The 22,546-nt window shown below is 42.2% G+C and overlaps 1 protein-coding gene across 1 annotated transcript in view; it reads left to right on the forward strand.

Moving 5' to 3' along the window:
* Positions 1 to 22,299, forward strand: part of LOC141022333 (uncharacterized) — a 94,653-nt gene extending 72,354 nt beyond the window's left edge. Inside the window, exon 2 of the mRNA XM_073498607.1 lies at positions 22,062 to 22,299. Coding sequence (XP_073354708.1) covers positions 22,062 to 22,075 — 14 coding nt within the window. The 3' untranslated portion in view covers positions 22,076 to 22,299. The remainder of the gene's footprint in view (positions 1 to 22,061) is intronic.
* The last annotated feature ends 247 nt before the right edge of the window (positions 22,300 to 22,546 follow it).

The following is a 22,546-nucleotide window of genomic DNA, read 5'->3' on the forward strand; positions in this document are numbered from 1 at the left end:
TTGGGTGCAAGTGTTTGATTGTTTGTGCAGGTATTGGTGATTTGCGCATTCTTCTCCTACTGGATTGACACCTTGGTTCTTAACTGAGGGAAATACTTATCTCTACTTTGCTGCATCACCCTTTCCTCTTCAAGGGAAAAACCAACGCAAGCTCAAGAAGTAGCAGGAAGAATTTCTGGTGCCGTTTCCGGGGAGATCTTCGCCAAGTCAAGCCTACCAAGTACCCATTATAAAACTCTCATCTCTTGCATTACATTATTCGCCATTTTCCTCTCGTTTTCCTCTCCCCCACTTCTAAAAAGATTTGCCTTTTTATTTACCCTTCTATTTTGCTTGCATCTTTGCTTGCTAAAAATCTATTGATATGGGTCCACTCAAAGTTTCTACCTGGATCATCTTCGAAGCATATGTGCTCGTGCTGAAACCCCAAATAGTTTAATTGAGTGAAAATCTTTAGACGAGCATGCTCATTTTGTGCGTCGTCGTTTGTCTGAAAAAGGGAAGCTCTTATGGAATAAAATAAATTGTTTGCTATGCTATGGTTGGAATCTTTGTGAAATTTGTGATTTTCCTTGTTGCTCCAAGAACCGTAAAAACCACCTTCCCTACCTATGTGAGTTTAATGATAATGAAATCTTATCTTCTTATGAAAAGGGTGTTTAGAGTTACTATGATATCGAACAAATTGAAGAATTTGTTGCTTTTAAGGGTGCTTATGAAGTTGCTTCTTTGATTGAAAAGTATGATATTACTCTCTACAAATCTTAAAATTTTGACATACTTAAATATTGCTATGAAAACTATGCTCATAATGTCTATGTTAAATAATTTATTGAGAGAATGACCGTTGCTTTAGAAGAAAATAATGATATGGATGAATCTATAGATAATTATGATTCCGATGATTTGATTGAAATATCCCCTTGATGAACATGATGCTTGCTATTCTTATGGCCATGATGCCAATACTTATGGGGATGAATTTGCTATAGTTCCTTATGTTGAACATGAGATTGTTTCTATTGCACCCATAGTTGATAGTTCCTTGAATCAAAAGCATGATTGCAATAATGTTATTATAAATTCTATTAATTTCAATTGTGCTAATGATGTGCAAAACCCCAAGCTTGGGGATGCTAGTTTTGCTATGTCCGCTACTTACTGCAATGATCATGATTGGGGTGATAATGCTTCTTATGATCTTGAAAATTTATTTAAGCCTCATGATGAATATGTTTGCTATAATATTGAAAGTGGGTTTGGAAGAGTGTCAACTTTAAATAATGATCCGACTACTTTGGAGATTGATAAGTCTTATGAATTTTTTGATAAAAGTGGTTTGGAGAGGTCATGACATTAATTAATGACATTCCCACTATTTTGGAAGAGTTTCAACTTTGCATGCATGTGGATCATGTAGAGAAAAACTTATGTGATAGCTATATTGTTGAATTTGAATATGATCCCACATGTAATTATCATGAGATAGGAAAATATGGTTGTAGAAATTTTCATGTTACTAAATTACCTCTCGTTGTGTTGAGATTGCTATTGTTTCTTGATTCTTCCTTGCATATGCTAGGTTTTTCTTGTTTCGATAATTTGTTTGCTTATAAAATACCTATGCATAGGAAGTATGTTAGACTTACACTTGTTTTTCACATGCTATTTGATTCTCTCTTTGTGCTTCGATTCCTGTCTTTCATGCGAGCATCATTAAAATTATCAATGCCTAGCTAAAAGGCTTTAAAGAAAAGCGCTTGTTGGGAGACAACCCAATATTTTCCTTGCTGTTTTTCAATAAATAATTCATCTAGCCTTTGTTTAGATGTGTTTTGTGTTTTAATTAGTGTTTGTGCCAAGTAAGACCTTTGGGATAGCTTACTGTGATAGTTGATTTGATCTTGCTGAAAAACAAAAACTTTTGCGCCCAGTCCCAGAATTAGTAAAAATCACAAACTTACTGTGATAGCTTACTTTGAGATTTTCTGTTGAGATTTGTGTTGTGAAGTTTTCAAGTTTTGGGTAAGGATTTGATGGACTATGGAATAAGGAGTGGAAAGATCCTAACCTTGGGGTTTCCCAAGGCACCCCAAGGTAATATTCAAGGACAACCAAGAGCCTAAGCTTGGGGATGCCCCGGAAGGCATCCCCTCTTTTGTCTTCGTCTATCGGTAACTTTACTTGAGGCTATATTTTTATTCACCACATGATATGTGTTTTGCTTGGAGCGTCTTGTATGATATGAGTCTTTACTTTTTAGTTTGCCACAATCATCCTTGTTGTACACACCTTTTGAGAGGGACACACATGAATCGTGATTTATTAGAATACTCTATGTGCTTCACTTATATCTTTTGAGCTAGGCAATTTTGCTCTAATGCTTCACTTATATCTTTTTAGAGCACGACGGTGGTTTCGTTTTATAGAAATTATTGAACTCTCATGCTTCACTTATATTATTTTGAGAGTCTTTCTAAACAGCATGGTAATTTACTTTGGTTATGAATTTAGTCCTAATATGATAGACAACCAAGAGGGATATAATAAAAACTTTCATGTAAAGTGCATTGAATACTATGAGAAGTTTGATTCTTTATGATTGTTTAGAGATATGAGGATGGTGATACTAGAGTCATGATAGTGAGTAATTGTGGATTGTAGAAATACTTGTGTTAAAGTTTGTGATTCTCGTAGCATGCACGTATGGTGAACCGTCATGTGATAAAGTCGGAGCATGATTTATTTATTGATTATCTTTCTTATGAGTGGCGGTCGGGGACGAGAGATGGTCTTTTCCTACCAATCTATCCCCCTAGGAGCATGCGCCTAGTACTTTGTTTTGATGACTAATAGATTTTTGCAATAAGTATGTGAGTTCTTTAGGACTAATGTTGAGTCCATGGATTATACACACTCTCACCCTTCCACCATTGCTAGCCTAGTGCCGCGCAACTTTGGCCGGTACCATACACCCACCATATACCTTCCTCAAAGAAGCCACCATGCCTACCTATTATGGCATTTGCATAGCCATTCCGAGATATATTGCCATGCAACTTTCCATCGTTTCGTTTATTATGACACGTCTCATCATTTTCATATTGCTTTACATGATCATGTAGTTGACATCATAATTGTGGCAAAGCCACCATTCATCATTTTTTATACATGTCACTCTTGAGTCATTGCACATCCCGGTACACCGCCGGAGGCATTCATAAAGAGTCATATTTTGTTCTAAGTATCGAGTTGTAATTCTTGAGTTGTAAGTAAATAAAAGTGTGACGATCATCATTATTAGAGCATTGTCCCATGTGAGGAATGGATGATGGAGACTATGATTCCCCCACAAGTCGGGATGAGACTCCGGACAAAAAAAAGAGGCCAAAGAAGCCCACACAAAAAATGAGAGAAAAGAGAGAAGGGGCAATGTTACTATCCTTTTTCCACACTTGTGCTTCAAAATAGCACCATGATCTTCATGATAGAGAGTCTCCTATGTTGCCACTTTCATATACTAGTGGAAAATTTTCATTATAGAACTTGGCTTGTATATTCCAATGATGGGCTTCTTCAAATTGCCCTAGGTATTCGTGAGCAAGTGAGTTGGATGCACACCCACTTAGTTTCTTTTTGAGCTTTCATAAACTTATAGCTCTAGTGCATCCGTTGCATGGCAATCCCTACTCACTCACATTGATATCTATTGATGGGCATCTCCATTGCCCGTTGATACACCAAGTTGATGTGAGACTATCTCCTTCTTTTTGTCTTCTCCACAACTGCCATATTCTATTCCACCTATAGTGCTATGTCCAAGGCTCACGCTCATGTATTGCGTGAAAGTTGAAAAAGTCTGAGAACACCAAAAGTATGAAACAATTGCTTGGCTTGTCATCAGGGTTGTGCATGATTTAAATATTTTGTGTGATGAAGATGGAGCATAGCCAGAGTATATGATTTTGTAGGGATAGCTTTCTTTGGCCATGTTATTTTGAGAAGACATGATTGCTTTGTTAGTATGCTTGAAGTATTATCATTTTTATGTCAATATTAAACTTTTGTTTTGAATCTAATGGATCTGAACATTCATGCCACAATAAATAAAATTACATGGATAAATATGTTAGGTAGCATTTCACACAAACAATTCTATTTTTATCATTTACCTACTCGAGGACGAGCAGGAATTAAGCTTGGGGATGCTTGATACATCTCCAACATATCTATAACTTTTTGGTTGTTCCATGCTATTATATTATCTATTTTGGATGTTTTATATGCATTAATGTGCTATTTTATATTATTTTTGGGACTAACCTATTAACCTAGAGCCCAGTGCTAGTTTCTGTTTTTTTGCTTGTTTCTTAGCTTCACAGAAAATGAATACCAAACAGAGTCCAAACGGGATAAAACTTTCGCGATGATTTTTCTTGGACCAGAAGACACCCAGGAGACTTGGAGTTCCAGTCAGAAGAGCCACGAGGCAACAACAAGGGTGGACGGTGCGCCCAGGGGGTAGGGCGCGCCCCCTACCTTGTGGGCCCCTCGTGACCCCCTAACCTAGTTCTGCCTCCTATATATTCACATATATCCCTGAACCACCAGAAGCATCCACGAAAACACTTTTCCACCACTGCAACCTTCTGTTCCCGTGAGATCCATCTTGGGGCCTTTTCCGGCATCCTGTCAGAGGGGGATTCGATCATGGAGGGCATCTACATCAAATCTATTGCCCTTCCGATGAAGCGTGAGTAGTTTACCTCAGACCTACGGGTCCATAGCTAGTAGCTAGATGGCTTCTTCTCTCTCTTTGATTCTCAATACCATGTTCTCCACGATGTTCTTGGAGATCTATCCGATGTAATCTTCTTTTGCGGTGTGTTTGTCGAGATACGATGAATTGTGGATTTATGATCAGCTTACCTATGTATACTATTTGAATCTTCCCTGAATCCTTATATGCATGATTTGATATCTTTGTATTTCTCGAACTATCGGTTTAGTTTGGCCAACTAGATTGGTTCTTCTTGCAATGGGAGAAGTGCTTAGCATTGGGTTCAATCTTGCGGTGTCCTCACCCAGTGACCAAGTAGGGGTAGCGAGGCACGTATTGTATTGTTGCCATCGAGGATAAAAAGATGGGGTTTACATCATATTGCTTGAGTTTATTCCTCTACATCATGTCATCTTACTTAAAGCGTTACTTAGTTCTTCATGAACTTAATACTCTAGATGCAGGCAGGAGTCGGTCGATGTGTGGAGTAATAGTAGTAGGTGCAGGCAGGAGTCGGTCTACTTGACACAGACGTGATGCCTATATTACATAACCATTGCCTTGGATATCGTCATAACTTTGCGCTTTTCTATCAACTGCTCGACAGTAATTTGTTCACCCACCGTATTATTTTCCTTCAAGAGAGAATCCTCTAGTGAAACCTATGGCCCCCGGGTCTATTTTCCATCATATTAGTTTCCGATCTACTATTTTGCAATCTCTTATTTTCAGATCTATAAACCAAAAAACCCAAAAATATTTACTTTATCTTTTGTTAAGTTTTATCTATCTCTATCAGATCTCACTTTTGCAAGTGACCGTGAAGGGATTGACAACCCCTTTATCGCGTTGGGTGCAAGTGTTTGATTGTTTGTGAAGGTATTGGTGATTTGCGCGTTCTTCTCCTACTGGATTGATACCTTGGTTCTTAACTGAGGGAAATACTTATCTCTACTTTGCTGCATCACCCTTTCCTCTTCAAGGGAAAACCCAACGCGGGCTCAAGAAGTAGCAAGCCAGTGTCTTGTTACCCACTTTATATCCACCAACCCTTGATGAGATCTTGTTGAAGACTTTCATAAGTATTCACAACTCATATTTCTTGGTGAACTTGAAGAAAGTGTGGGATGCGGTCTCCTCTCCTATACGGATGCGCCGCCCGTCCTATGTAGTCATAGTTGGAGTAATCCAACTTTTGTCCACACTCATTTTTGATGATCATATTATGCAAGATCATGATGACAATCATGATGTACTAATGGATATGTTGGTCCCAAAACTGATCCAGTCCTCGCACAATAGCAAAATAGGCTTGCAAAATCCCAAATGCCTTTTCCACATCCTTCCTAGAAGCTGCTTGTGCATTATGGGAATGAAGTTGTTTCTTACTTTGGGGTTGATAATTGGCTTCACAAAGGTCGCCCACTTTAGATAAATCCCATCCCTAGGTGGTAATCCATATTGTATGTGTGACTATTTGTTTGAAACTCCATCGGTGGTGTTTCCTCATTGGTTAACCGTGCAAAGAGTGGTGATTGGTGGAGCACATTGATGTCATTGCAAACTCCAAACGTTCCAAAATAGGCGTATAAAAACCATGTCTCTTGGTCTGCAATGACTTCAAGAATGATGGTGGCATCCTTCACAGTTGGAGATATGCCCTAGAGGAACTCATGTATGATGACATCTCCTATGTGTTTATAGTTCGTGGACATTGTCAATGATGTGTGTCAACATGTGACTTGTCTGTGAGACTATGCATTGTATGTTGATTGTTCTAAATGGTCCCTAGTAGAAAGGATTGTGTGGACTCACAACCGACAAGACTAGCATTTGACAAGGTGGATGGACCGGAAAGATCTGGAGTCGGATTCAACATAGTTGAATCCGAGTTCAAATAAGGCCCGAGTCGGATAGTCCCGACCATGAGACACGGCGCCATGTCATTTGCTAGTCTCTAGTATGACATGTGTTCTATGTCCTAGACCTGGGGTTGGCACATAGGTTCAGGATGGTGACCGGCCTACTTTGGGTTGTGATGACCCACAAGTATAGGGGATCAATTGTAGCTCTTTTCGATAAGTAAGAGTGTCGAACCCAACGAGGAGCAGAAGGAAATGATAAGTAGATTTCAGTAAGGTAATGTCTGCAAGTGCTGAAATTGTAAGTAGCGAGTAGTTTGATAGCAAGGTAATTTGTAACGAGCAAGTAACGATAATAGTAACAAGTATGCAGCAAGGTAGCCCAATCCTTTTGAGGCAAAGGACAGGCCAAAATGGTCCCTTATGATAAGCAAAGCGTTCTTGAGGGTACACGGGAATTTCATCTAGTCACTTTCATCATGTTGGTTTGATTTGTGTTCGCTACTTTCATAATTTGATATGTGGGTGGACCGGTGCTTAGGTTTTGTTCTTACTTGAACAAACCTCCTACTTATGATTAACCCTCCCGCAAGCATCCGCAACTACGAGAAAAGTATTAAGAATAAATTCTAACCATAGCATTAAACTTTTGGGTCCAATCGGTCCCTTACAGAATAGCGCATAAACTGGGGCTTAAGCTTCTGTCACTCTCGCAACCCACCATCTATTTACTACTCCACAATGCATTCCCTTAGGCCCAAATATGGTGAAGTGTCATGTAGTCGACGTTCACATGACACCACTAAGGGAATCACAACATACATACTATCAAAATATCGAACACATATCAAGTTCACATGATTACTTGCAACATGATTTATCCCGTGACCTCAAGAACAAAAGTAACTACTCACAAATGATAAACATGCTCATGATCAGAGGAGTATTAAATAGCATCATGGATCTGAACATATAATCTTCCACGAAATAAACCATATAGTAATCAACTACAAGATGTAATCAACACTACTAGTCACCCACAGGCACCAATCTATAGTTCCGGTAACAAGATTGAATACAAGAGATGAACTAGGGTTTGAGATGAGATGGTGCTGTTGAAGATGTTGATGGAGATTGCCCTCCCAATATGGGAGAGTTGTTGGTGATGATGATGACGATGATTTCCCCCTCTGGTAGGGAAGTTCCCCTGGCAGAATTGCTCCACCGAAGGGCAAAAGTGCTCCTGCCCAAGTTCCGCCTCGAGACGGCGGCGCTCCGTCCCGAAAGCCTTCTCCTTATTTTTTCAAGGTCAAAATGACTTATATACCAGAAGATGGGCACCAGAGGTGGGCCGAGGAGGCCACAACCCACCAGGGCGCGCCCATGTGGGTTGTGCCCACCTGGTGGCCCCCCTTTGGTGATTATTGACTCCAATATTTCTTAAATAATCCATAAAAAATCTCTGTGAAGTTTCAGCTCATTTGGAGTTGTGCAGAATAGGTGGCCCGACGTAGCTTTTTCAGATCCAGATTTCCAGCTGCCGGAATTCTCCCTCTTTGTGTGTAGCTTGCAAATTATGAGAGAAAAGGCATTAGAATTACTCCAAAAAGCATTATTGTGGATAAAAACATTATAAATAACAGTAAGAAAACATGATGCAAAATGGAGGTATCAACTCCCCCAAGCTTAGACCTCGCTTGTCCTCAAGCGAAAACCGAAATCGAAAAACATGCCCACATGCTTTGAGAGAGAGGTGTCAATAAAAACAAAATACGGACATAGAAGCATCATGTTGATTATTATAACAACAACAAAATTAAACATGGGACTTTTATCACAGAACTTGCATCATATACTTCGCATTAATAAGTAACAGTTCATCACATAATCAAAGTAAAAGCAAAAACTCTATTAGAAACCAACAAACTATGTTCTTAGTCAACTTTGCAACTGCAATTCATCATCTTTTCAGGAAGAGTCACGTGTCGAGGCCTTTTAAGCAAGTCCACATACACAACCATCATATAGTCTTATATGATTGCTAACACTCTCCTTGTACCCATGAGCAAAACGTTTCAACCGGACACACAGAAAGATAGGGGCTTATAGTTTCGCCTCCCAACATACTCACCTCAAGGGTGATGTCAACAATAATAACTCATGCTATCTATATTCAACTGGACATATGTGCCTAGATCATTCCTCACCACATGATGCTTGCCAAAAGAGAAAAATAAAAAGGAAAAAAAGGAAAACTTTGACTCTTTGCATAAAAGTAAAAGATAGGCCCTTCGCAGAGGTTGCCATGCGCTTATTTGTTTGCATGCTCAATCCCTTAGTGTAAGAGAACGTCACGTTGTATTGCCCCTTAAGATGACAACCTTTATTATGCAGTCTGTCGCTTTTCTTCTTTGTCATCCAAGTTCGTACAATGCTCAATTTTCTTTTACACTAAATGATCTCACATATTTAGAAGCAAATTTTATTGCCTTTTTGCACCGATGACAACTTACTTGAGGGATCTTGCTCAATCCATAGGTAGGTATGGTGGACACTTGAAAAGATTTGGGTTTAAAGGTTTTTGGATGCACAAGTAGTATCTCTATTTAGTGCGGAATTTTTGGCTAGCAAAGATAGGGGCAAGCATCACATGTTGAAGGATCTATGCCAATATGTCTTCTATGTGAATATAAACAAACATAAACCATTAAGTTGTCTTCCTTGTCCAATGTCAACAATTTTGGCATATAATATTTTGATGAGGCTCACAATCACAAAAGATTTCTAGGATAGTATATTTATATGTGAATCTTCTCTTCCCTTATTGATTCTTTCATGAGTTGCATCATTGACTAATGCTATGTTTGTCAATCTCTAATAAAATTCTCTTACTTATACTTTTCCTTATGTGGTGCTATCACCTATCATAGGATTAGTATATAATCTTATTGATTTATTTCCTATCTTTTATTTGCTTCCTTTCTCTTTTTCTTTCTTTCTTATTTCTTTTCTTTATTTGCAACATGAAAGTAAGGAAATCAAAAACTCAAACTAACTTTATTATATAACTTGAACATGATTACAATGATAGATCACTAAGCAAGATCTAAAAGAGGAAAGAATCAAACTAAATTTTATTTCATCTAAAGCAAAAAGATCGAACTAAGATAACTAAAAGCAAAAAGATAGTGGGATGATACGATACCGGGGCATCTCCCCCAAGCTTGGCAGAAGCCAAGGGGAGTGCCCATACCCGATACTCAGTTCTCCTTTGGTGGTTAAGAAGGTGATGGTGGTGATGAAGAAGGTAATGGTGGAGGTGAGAAGATAGGAGATTTCCCATTTGCCTCCTTCAACTTCTGACTGAGAGTAAAATTCTCCATCATCAACTCACAATTATCTATCTCGAGTTTTATTATCTTCTTGCATAACGCCTCCATGCTTTCGTTTTTGAACCGAGGAGGAACCAATTCATCTTGATCTTCTTCAGAAGTCCATCTATAGTGCTTCTCATCCCCATAGGACATTGGGTTTGCGATGAGATCAGCAACATAGCTCTCTCCCTCATACTCTTGGGATGACATATTTCCAGATCTACGCAGCAAACAGCAAGAAAAGAGAACGGAGGATTTTCTCCACGATACGGTGGTTAACAGGTTCGGGAAGTATATATAGATTTTTTTTATCTTGGAGGACAAGTACATGGAAGAAAAACAGAGTACAGGAGGTGTCCTAGGTGGGCACAACCCACCTGGGCGCGCCAGGCAAGCCTGGCGCGCCCTGGTGTCTTGTGCCCACCAGGGGACGCTTCCTGGAAGTTTCTTTATTTCCAAAATTTTAAAATATTCCAAAATTGTCAAAAAATATTTTTGCGGATTTTTCAGAGTCCGTTTACTTACCGTATCACGTACCTCCTTATTTTCACGATTCTGGAGTGTTCCGGATGGACTCTTTTATGTGCTCTTCCGGTGTCAAAGTTTGGATAATATTACTTTCAATATTAATAGGCGTACCTGAGATATAATGCTTTATTCGTTGCCACAACCTTCGGGTTAGTACCTTCGGAATTATTTATTTTGATGGCACCTGACCGGTAAACCTCCACGATGACATAGGCCTTCCCATTTCGAGAGGAGCTTCCCTGCAAAAAATCTAAAATGAGAGTTATACAAAAGAACATATTCTCCGACTTTAAACTCACGCTTTTGGATTCTTTTGTCATGCCATCTTTTAACTTTTTCTTTGAATAACTTTGCATTTTCATATGCTTGGGTTCTCCATTCATCTAATGAGCTTACATCAAATAACCTCTTTTCACCAGCAAGTTTGAAATCATAATTGAGTTCTTTGACTGCCCAATATGCTTTATGTTCTAACTCAAGAGGCAAATGACAAGCTTTTCCATAAACCATTTTATAAGGAGACAAACCCATAGGATTTTTATATGATGTTCTATAGGCCCAAAGTGCATCATCTAATTTCTTAGACCAATTCTTCCTGGACCTATTGAAAGTCTTTTGCAAAATTAACTTTATTTCTCTATTGCTAAGTTCAAATTGACCACTAGACTGAGGATGATAGGGTGATGCAATTCTATGGTTAACATCATACTTGGCAAGCATTTTACGGAAAGCACCATGAATAAAGTGTGAACCACCATTAGTCATTAAATATCTAGGGACTCCAAACCTTGGGAAAATAACTTCCTTAAGCATTTTAATAGAGGTGCTGTGATCAACACTACTAGTTGGAATAGCTTCTACCCATTTAGTAACATAATCAACATCAACCAAAATATGTGTATACCCATTAGAAGAAGGAAAAGGTCCCATGTAATCAAATCCCCAAACACCAAATGGTTCAACAGCAAGTGAATAATTCATAGGCATTTCTTGACGCTTACCGATATTACCTATTCTTTGACATTCATCACAAGATGAGACAAACTTACGGGCATCCTTGAAGAGAGTAGGCCAATAAAATCCAGATTGCAATACCTTGTGAGCAGTTCTATCTCCAACATGATGCCCTCCATAAGCCTGAGAGTGACATTTCCGTAGGATTTGTCCCTGTTCATGCTTAGGTACACAACGCCTAATAATACCATCTACTCCTTCTTTATAAAGATGTGGGTCATCCCAAAAGTAATGTCTTAAATCATAGAAGAATTTTTTCTTTTGTTGGTAAGTAAAGCTAGGTGGTAAATATTTAGCAACAATGTAATTAGCATAGTCAGCATACCAAAGAGTACTAAGAGAAACATTTATTGCAGCTAACTGCTCAACAGGAAAACTATCATCAATAGGTAGTGGGTCATCAAGCACATTTTCAAGCCTAGACAAGTTATCAGCTACGGGGTTCTCAGCTCCTTTTCTATCAATGATATCTAAATCAAATTCTTGTAGCAAGAGAACCCACCGAATGAGTCTAGGTTTAGCATCTTTCTTTTTCATAAGATATTTAATAGCAGCATGGTCTGTGTGAACAGTTACTTTGGAATCAACAATATAATTAAGGTCTAAATTTATCACAAGAAAACAACAATGCTAAGAATTCTTTTTTAGTAGTAGCATAATTTCTTTGAGCACTGTCTAGAGTTTTACTAGCATAATGAATAACATTCAATTTCTTATCAACTCTTTGTCCTAGAACTGCACCAACAACATAATCACTAGCATCACACATAATTTCAAAAGGCAAGTTCCAATCAGGTGTTGAACAATAGGTGCAGAAATTAAGGCTTTCTTGAGTGTTTCAAAGGCTTCAAGACAATCATCATCAAAAACAAAAGGAATATCCTTTTGCAAAAGATTAGTAAGAGGCCTAGAAATTTTAGAAAAGTCTTTGATAAATCTCCTATAGAAACCAGCATGACCTAGGAAACTACGAATACCTTTGATGTCCTTAGGACATGGCATTTTCTCAATTGCATCAACCTTAGCTTGAGCCACTTCAATACCTCTTTCAGAAATTTTATGACCCAAGACAATGCCTTCATTAACCATAAAGTGGCACTTCTCCCAATTCAAGACAACATTTGTTTGTTCACATCTCTGCAAAACTCGATCAAGATTGCTTAAACAATCATCAAAAGACTTCCCATAAACAGAAAAGTCATCCATGAAAACCTCAACAATCTTTTCACAAAAATCTGAGAATATAGCCATCATGCATCTTTGAAATGTAGCAGGTGCATAAACCAATAGGCATACGTCTATAAGCATAGGTTCCAAAAGGACAAGTAAAAGTGGTCTTTTCTTGATCAGGTTGAGAAACAGGTATTTGTGAAAAGCCAGAATATCCATCAAGGAAGCAAAAGTGTGTGTGCTTAGATAATCTTTCAAGCATTTGATCAATAAAAGGCAAAGGGTAATGATCTTTTCTAGTTGCTTTATTTAATTTTCTAAAATCAATTACCATTCTATAGCCTATAAGAATTCTTTGTGGAATAAGTTCATTGTTATCATTAGGAACAACAGTAATACCTCCTTTCTTAGGGACACAATGAACATGACTTACCCATCTACTATCAGCTATAGGATAGATTATACCTGCTTCCAGAAGTTTTAATATTTCTGTTCTTACCACTTCTTTCATCTTCGGATTTAACCGACGTTGGTGATCAACAACTGGTTTAGCGTCAGGTTCCATATTAATTTTGTGCTGACATAGGTGGGACTAATGCCCTTTAAATCATCAATAGTATATCCAATAGCAGCCCGGTGCTTCCTTAGAACTTTCAATAATCTTTCTTCTTCAAGTTCTGAAAGGTTAGCACTAATAATAACAGGATATATTTTCTTTTCATCAAGATAAGCATATTTCAAAGTGTCTGGCAATTGTTTTAATTCAAACACAGGATCACCTTTAGGTGGAGGAGGGCCTCCAAGAGTTTCAATAGGCAAATTGTGTTTAAGCAGAGGACGTTGTTCAAAGAAAATCTTATCTATTTCATTTATTTCATGCATTTGTAAATCATTTTCATGGTCTAGCAAGTATTGTTCTAAAGGATCGGTAGGTGGCACAGCAATAGAAGCAAGACCAATTAATTCATCCTTACTAGGAAATTCTTTTTCATGATGATTTCTAGTAAACTTGGAAAAATTGAACTCATGAGACTCATCACCAAAGCTAACACCAACAGTTTGTTTCTTGCAATCTATCTTAGCATTAACTGTGTTCAAGAAAGGTCTACCAAAGATAATGGGGCAGAAGTCATCTTGTGGAGAACTAAGAACAAGAAAATCAGTAGGGTATTTTATTTTCCCACAAAAGACTTCAACATCTCTAAATATCGAACACATATCAAGTTCACATGATTACTTGCAACATGATTTATCCCGTGACCTCAAGAACAAAACTAACTACTCACAAATGATAAACATGCTCATGATCAGAGGAGTATTAAATAGCATCATGGATCTGAACATATTATCTTCCGCCAAATAAACCATATAGTAATCAACTACAAGATGTAATCAACACTACTAGTCACCCACATGCACCAATCTATAGTTCCGGTAACAAGATTGAATACAAGAGATGAACTAGGGTTTGAGATGAGATGGTGCTGTTGAAGATGTTGATGGAGATTGCCCTCCCCAAGATGGAAGAGTTGTTAGTGATGATGATGACGATGATTTCCCCCTCCGGGAGGGAAGTTCCCCCGGCAGAATAGCTCCGCCGGAGGGCAAAAGTGCTCCTGCCCAAGATCCGCCTCGAGACGGCGGCGCTCCATCCCGAAAGCCTTCTCCTTAGTTTTTCTAGGTCAAAATGACTTATATACCAGAAGATGGGCACCGGAGGTGGGCCGAGGAGGCCACAACCCACCAGGGCGCGCCTGGGGGGTCTGGCGCGCCCAGGTGGGTTGTGCCCACCTGGTGGCCCCCCTCTGGTGATTATTGGCTCCAATATTTCTTAAATAATCCATAAAAAATCTCCGTGAAGTTTCAGCTCATTTGGAGTTGTGCAGAATAGGTGGCCTGACATAGCTTTTCAGGTCCAGATTTCCAGCTGCCGGAATTCTCCCACTTTGTGTGTACCTTGCAAATTATGAGAGAAAAGGGATTAGAATTACTCCAAAAAGCATTATTAGGATAAAAACATTATAAATAATAGTAATAAAACATGATGCAAAATGGACGTATCAGGTTGATCAAACGCTACTCCATAAATGAGTTGCTATAAAGGTCAGCTTAAGGCTTGTCTAGATCCATGTCGTGATACATGGCCGAGTAAGATGGGATTTCCCCCTCCGACTGGAGGCACACTCTTGAGACCCTCATGTGATGTGACTCGACTAAGCATGACCATGCGACATGGTTTATGAGATAGTCCGGTTTTGGCAGTCGGGATCACGATACGAGAAAGAGGTCGGGCTGGAACAAGGATGGCATATTCGCCTTGAGCCCGAAAACATATGTTGTGAGGCAAAAGGAACATGAGCTAGATAGGTTGTACAAGTTCGCTGAACCAGCTTCATCAGACACTTGGAGTTGGCGCATTTTGCTAGAAGCCGCTACCGACTAGACGAGCCAGATGCGATCCGACTTCCAACCAAGTGGACGAGAACCTCAGGGGTCGTGCGTATAAGTAAAGGAACTTGTGAGGCTGGATCCGACTTTAATAGTCGTATGTGATCAGACTTCAATGGTCGGATGTGATCTGGCCTGGACTGGGATCTGCACGAAGAATTGATCATGCTCTTTGACGAAGTTGGCAATGTGGAGGAACTAATCCGGAGACATATGAAGCAGCTTCAAAAGCATCGGTCTGGATACACCTGGCTTGCATAGATGTAATCAAACATGAGCCTATTATGGTGGTCTAGCCTCCTCCTACGAAATACCTTACGGCCGACAATGAAATTGCTATGTTTCGGCCGCTTGTTCTTCTCCATGGCAATCGACATGATCTTGAAAATGTCCTCATCTTCATCCCACTCATCTTCGTCCTCGGAGGAGGAATCGTCATATGAGATAGAATCACGCCAACTCATATACATAATAGAACATATTCCATCACAACAAGCCCTAGCTCGCAAGAAATAAAAAAGCGAAAATACCTTAGGGGAATTCCTTCGGCCGAGATGGTCATTTGATGCCTACCAAAGATGTCTAGAGGAGCCTGGGAGCGGAGGGGAGCCAGGGGTGCAGCCAACCGATGCCCCCCTCGCCCCGAGCGTCAAGAACTTGGCACAGAGCTGCGGATGGGTCACAGTCGCGAGGGTCACATGCGCGTTGCCCGACCGCTAATCAATCTTAGTGGGTAGTGGTGGGGTGGGGGGTGGGGGGATCAGCGGTTCCGGGTGGCAGCCTATCAAGCTTCGGCGGCGTTCGCGGGGTGGTGGCAGCGAGAACTGGCAAACTGATGCAGGGCATGGTGATGATGGGGAAATTTCAGCTCGCATGGTTGGCTTTCCTGCAACCACTTTTGTGTTTTCTGGTAGTGTGGTAGAGTGGACCTATATTTTGGTCTTGGGTATCAAAATTTAGGTGTACCAATTTTTTTATATCCCCATGAAGTTTTAGGCCTGATGTTGGATTTAATTTTTGGCCCAAACAACCCAAAATTCAGTTTTTAGTTCCGCAGCTGTTTCCTTGAAAATCTCTAGCACACCTTCAAAACCATGATAAGGGTTGCAAAAAACGTGTTTTAAGGGTCGATGTTACCTCCCGCGGAATAGACCCTGCAAACGGCACTAAAAATGAATATTCCTCTCAGAGATGCTCCCCACCATCCACCTCCGCCTCCCCTCCTCATTCCCCGCCGTCCCCCGAACGCCCCCGACGACGGTCGGTCACATCCGCGAGGTGGCGCTCATCCCGACCGCCTCACCCCGCCCTTCCCGGCCCCAAATCGAACCGGCGGCGGCCGATTCCGTTGAGGTATGCGGTGGAATTGCGGCGGCATCCTTCTCGATGAGGTTTGACCGGTATAAGGGCCACCCTCAGTTTGGCCTTCAAGCCTTCAAATATATGGGTCTCAGGTGTGGGTTTTCGGTGCCCTTTAAAATATTTAAGGGTCGGACCACTTTTACAGGATCTGTTATGGACACTTTTTTATCAGAACCTTAAAGCCTAAAAATTATAAGGGTTTGACCACTTTTAAAGAGTCTACTAGAGATGCTCTTAGTCTGTTGGAGGAGATGCTCGTGGACTCGAGAATAGTGTTTTCTTGGATTGAACTCGCATTGCTCATGCTGTTAGGAGCAAGTTACTCTACTTTTTCTTTGAGCGGGTTATTGCCCTATGTAGCAACAGACGTCGCAGCAAGAAAATATGAATAAAACATGTGACTAGAAGGTGTTCTCCAGAGGCGCCATCGCAGCCTGCTTCGGAGCCCTCCCTCACAGCCCCATTCACCTCGCCACCGCCGAAGGAAGCCGGCCACCCGATGGGTGGCGGCGGCGGGGCATCTTTGGCCGGTTTTTTCTGTTCTTCCCTGGTGGTCACCTCCTAATCTGGCCCCATCGTCGCTGTTGTGCGTTGCCGGCGTCCCGATCTAACGTTCGCTGGTGATTGCTGGCCTTCTGATCTTAATCACGTCCATGGCTTGGTGCCTCCCGATCTGGTTGCTAGCCGGTGATTCCGGTCTTCCGATCTGGTTGGTGTCCATGGCTAGGAGTACGATCAAGACAAGCATGTGGCGCTGGTGCATGGATGTTGTATACAGACGGCCGCTTGGGACGTGCACATGCGTGCAGATGACGAGTGCTGACTAGCTGCTGCCCATGGTCCTGGCTGCTTGCCTTGCTGATTGCGATCGCCATCCAAAGATCTTCCGTGAGTTTCAACTTTGCAGATCCGGTGGTTGACTTTGGCAGCGAGATGCAATCTATGGACAAAGTCTTGATGCAGAGGGATGGTTGTGCGGCGACAACGGTCACACTGCATGTAGCTGGTCAATTCACAATCTACTGACGGGCCCTCGCTCCTGCCCCCCGCCCCCCGCTCCTCCCTAGGATTCAACCCCGCTCCCTCCCCCCGCCGCCGCCGGCCGCGAGCGTCCCACTCTGCCTCCCTCCCCCTGCCCCCTCTTCCCCGCCCATCCGCTCCCCCCCCCCCCGCGGGCGACGGGCGGGCCTCTGGTTCCTCACCTCCGCCCCACCTCCCCGGCCCTCTTCCCTCGCTGCTGCCGGGGCCATGCGGGCAGGGCCCGACGGACCACGCGCGTGCATGGGGAGGCGCGGGGCCCTCCCGGTGGCGGCGGTGCAGCTCGACGGCGGCGGTATGGCTTGGCGGCGGGACTCCCACAGGCTTCGGGGTCCTCGATGTGGCGGCGCGGCCGTTGGTCATGGGGTGGCGTGGCGGTGCAGCTCGGCAACAACGATGTGGCTTGGCGGCGGGACTCCTGCGGGCTTCGGGGTCCTCGGTGCAGCGGCGCGGCCGTTGGTCGTGGGGTGGCGTGGCGGTGCTGGTGGCCGGCGGCGCCCGCATGGCCCTGATCTGGGCCCTTTCGGGCTCCTTCTGGGTGGGGCGGGCCGGCGGCTCGTGAAGAAAATATGCCCTAGAGGCAATAATAAAGTATTATTTATTTCCTTGTATCATGATAAATGTTTATTATTCATGCTAGAATTGTATTAACCGGAAACATAATACATGTGTGAATATATAGACAAATAGAGTGTCACTAGTATGCCTCTACTTGACTAGCTCGTTAATCAAAGATGGTTATGTTTCCTAGCCATAGACATAAGTTGTCATTTGATTAACGAGATCACCTCATTAGGAGAATGACGTGATTGACTTGACCCATTCCGTTAGCTTAGCACTCGATCGTTTAGTATGTTGCTATTGCTTTCTTCATGACTTATACATGTTCCTATGACTATGAGATTATGCAACTCCCGTTTACCGGAGGAACACTTTGTGTGCTACCAAACGTCACAACGTAAATGGGTGATTATAAAGGTGCTCTACAGGTGTCTCCAAAGGTACTTGTTGGGTTGGCGTATTTCGAGATTAGGATTTGTCACTCCAATTGTCGGAGAGGTATCTCTGGGCCCACTCGGTAATGCACATCACTATAAGCCTTGCAAGCATTGTGACTAATGAGTTAGTTGTGGGATGATGTGTTACAGAACGAGTAAAGAGACTTGCCGGTAACGAGATTGAACTAGGTATCGAGATACCGACGATCAAATCACGGGCAAGTAACATACCGGTGACAAAGGAAACAACGTATGTTGTTATGCGGTCTGACCGATAAAGATCTTCGTAGAATATGTGGGAGCCAATATGGGCATCCAGGTCCCACTATTGGTTATTGACCGGAGACGTGTCTCGGTCATGTCTACATAGTTCTCGAACCCGTAGGGTCCGCACGCTTACCATTACGATGACAGTTTTATTGAGTTTTGATGTACTGAAGGAGTTCGGAGTCCCGGATGAGATCGGTGATATGACGAGGAGTCTCGAAATGGTCGAGACGTAAAGATCGATATATTGGACAACTATATTCGGACTTCGGAAAGGTTCTGAGTGATTCGGGTATTTTTCGGAGTACCGGAGAGTTACGGGAATTCGTATTGGGCCTTAATGGGCCATACGGGAAAGGAGAGAAAGGCCTCAAAAGGTGGCCGCACCCCTCCCCATGGTCTGGTCCGAATTGGACTAGGGAAGGGGAGCGCACCCTTCCTTCTTTCTCCTTCCCCCTTCCCTTCTCCTACTCCCACAAGGAAAGGAGCAGTCCTACTCCCGGTGGGAGTAGGACTCCCCCCTATGGCGCGCGTCTCCCCTTGGCCGGCTGCCTCCCCCTTGCTCCTTTATATACGGGGGCAGGGGGGCACCCCAGAGACACAACAATTGATCCTTGAGATCTCTTAGCCGTGTGCGGTGCCCCCCTCCACCATATTACACCTCGATAATACCGTTGCGGAGCTTAGGCGAAGCCCTGCGTCGGTGGAACATCATCATCGTCACCACGCCGTCGTGCTGACGAAACTCTCCCTCAACACTCGGCTGGATCGGAGTTCGAGGGACGTCATCGAGCTGAACGTGTGTAGAACTCGGAGGTGCCGTACGTTCGGTACTTGATCGGTCAGATCGTGAAGATGTACGGCTACATCAACCGCGTTGTGATAACGCTTCCGCTGTCGGTCTACGAGGGTACGTGGACAACACTCTCCCCTCTCGTTGCTATGCATCACCATGATCTTGCGTGTGCGTAGGAGTTTTTTTGAAATTACTACGTTCCCCAACAGTGGTATCAGAGCCTGGTTTTATGCGTTGATGCTATGCACGAGTAGAACCCAAGTGAGTTGTGGGCGATATAAGTCATACTGCTTACCAGCATGTCATACTTTGGTTCAGCGGTATTGTGAGATGAAGCGGCCCGGACTGACATTACGCGTACGCTTACGCGAGACTGGTTTCACCGTTGCGAGCACTCGTTGCTTAAAGGTGACCGGCGGGTGTCTGTCTCTCTCACTTTAGTTGAACTGAGTGTGGCTACGCCCGGTCCTTGCGAAGGTTAAAACAACACCAACTTGACAAACTATCGTTGTGGTTTTTATGCGTAGGTAAGAACGGTTCTTGCTAAGCCCGTAGCAGCCACGTAAAATATGCAACAACAAAGTAGAGGACGTCTAACTTGTTTTTGCAGGGTATGTTGTGATGTGATATGGTCAAGACATGATGTGATATAATGTGTTGTATGAGATGATCATGTTTTGTAACCGAGTTATCGGTAACTGGCAGGAGCCATATGGTTGTCGCTTTATTGTATGAGATGCAATCGCCATGTAATAGTTTTACTTTATCACTAAGCGGTAGCGATAGTCGTAAAAGCAATAAGTTGGCGAGACGACAACGATGCTACGATGGAGATAAAGGTGTCGCGCCGGTGACGATGGTGATCATGACGGTGCTTCAGAGATGGAGATCACAAGCACGGTGCTTCGGAGATGGAGATCACAAGCACAAGATGATGATGGCCATATCATATCACTTATATTGATTGCATGTGATGTTAATCCTTTATGCATCTTATCTTGCTTTGTTTGACGGTAGCATTATAAGATGATCCTTCACTAAATTATCAAAGTATAAGTGTTCTCCCTGAGTATGCACCGTTGCGAAAGTTCTTCGTGCTGAGACACCACGTGATGATCGGGTGTGATAGGCTCTACGTTCAAATACAACGGGTGCAAAACAGTTGCACACGCGGAATACTCAGGTTAAACTTGACGAGCCTAGCATATAACAGATATGGCCTCGGAACACGGAGACCGAAAGGTCGAGCCTGAATCATATAGTAGATATGATCAACATAGTGATGTTCACCATTGAAACTACTCCATCTCACGTGATGATCGGACATAGTTTAGTTGATATGGATCACGTGATCACTTAGAGGATTAGAGGGATGTCTATCTAAGTGGGAGTTCTTAAGTAATATGATTAATTGAACTTGAATTTATCATGAACTTAGTACCTGATAGTATTTTGCTTGTCTATGTTAATTGTAGATAGATGGCCCGTGCTGTTGTTCCGTTGAATTTTAATGCGTTTCTTGAGAAAGCAAAGTTGAAAGATGATGGTAGCAATTACACGGACTGGGTCCGTAACTTGAGGATTATCCTCATTGCTGCACAGAAGAATTACGTCCTGAAAGCACCGCTGGGTGCCAGGCCTGCTGCAGGAGCAACACCAGATGTTATGAACGTCTGGCAGAGCAAAGCTGATGACTACTCGATAGTTCAGTGTGCCATGCTTTACGGCTTAGAACCGGGTCTTCAACGACGTTTTGAACGTCATGGAGCATATGAGATGTTCCAGGAGTTGAAGTTAATATTTCAAGCAAATGCCCGAATTGAGAGATATGAAGTCTCCAATAAGTTCTTCAGCTGCAAGATGGAAGAGAATAGTTCTGTCAGTGAGCATATACTCAAAATGTCTGGGTATAACAATCACTTAATTCAACCGGGAGTTAATCTTCCGGATGATAGCGTTATTGACAGAATACTTCAATCACTGCCACCAAGCTACAAGAGCTTCGTGATGAACTATAATATGCAAGGGATGAGTAAGACAATTCCCGAGCTCTTCGCAATGCTAAAGGCTGCGGAGGTAGAAATCAAAAAGGAGCATCAAGTGTTGATGGTCAATAAGACCACCAGTTTCAAGAAAAAGGGTAAAGGGAAGAAGAAAGGGAACTTTAAGAAGAACAGCAAACAAGTTGCTGCTCAGGAGAAGAAACCCAAGTCTGGACCTAAGCCTAAAACTGAGTGCTTCTACTGCAAGCAAACTGGTCACTGGAAGCGGAACTGCCCAAAGTATTTGGCGGATAAGAAGGATGGCAAGGTGAACAAAGGTATATGTGATATACATGTTATTGATGTGTACCTTACTAATGCTCGCAGTAGCACCTGGGTATTTGATACTGGTTCTGTTGCTAATATTTGCAACTCGAAACAGGGGCTACGGATTAAGCGAAGATTGGCTAAGGACGAGGTGACGATGCGCGTGGGAAATGGTTCCAAAGTCGATGTGATCGCGGTCGGCACGCTACCTCTACATCTACCTTCGGGATTAGTTTTAGACCTAAATAATTGTTATTTGGTGCCAGCGTTGAGCATGAACATTATATCTGGATCTTGTTTGATGCGAGACGGTTATTCATTTAAATCAAAGAATAATGGTTGTTCTATTTATATGAGTAATATCTTTTATGGTCATGCACTCTTGAAGAGTGGTCTATTTTTGTTGAATCTTGATAGTAATGATACACATATTCATAATATTGAAACCAAAAGATGCAGAGTTGATAATGATAGTGCAACTTATTTGTGGCACTGCCGTTTAGGTCAAATCGGTGTAAAGCGCATGAAGAAACTCCATACTGCTGGACTTTTGGAACCACTTGATTATGAATCACTTGGTACTTGCGAACCGTGCCTCAT

The sequence above is a fragment of the Aegilops tauschii genome, chromosome 5 (assembly GCF_002575655.3).
Source record: "Aegilops tauschii subsp. strangulata cultivar AL8/78 chromosome 5, Aet v6.0, whole genome shotgun sequence".
Taxonomy (NCBI): Eukaryota; Viridiplantae; Streptophyta; class Magnoliopsida; order Poales; family Poaceae; genus Aegilops; species Aegilops tauschii.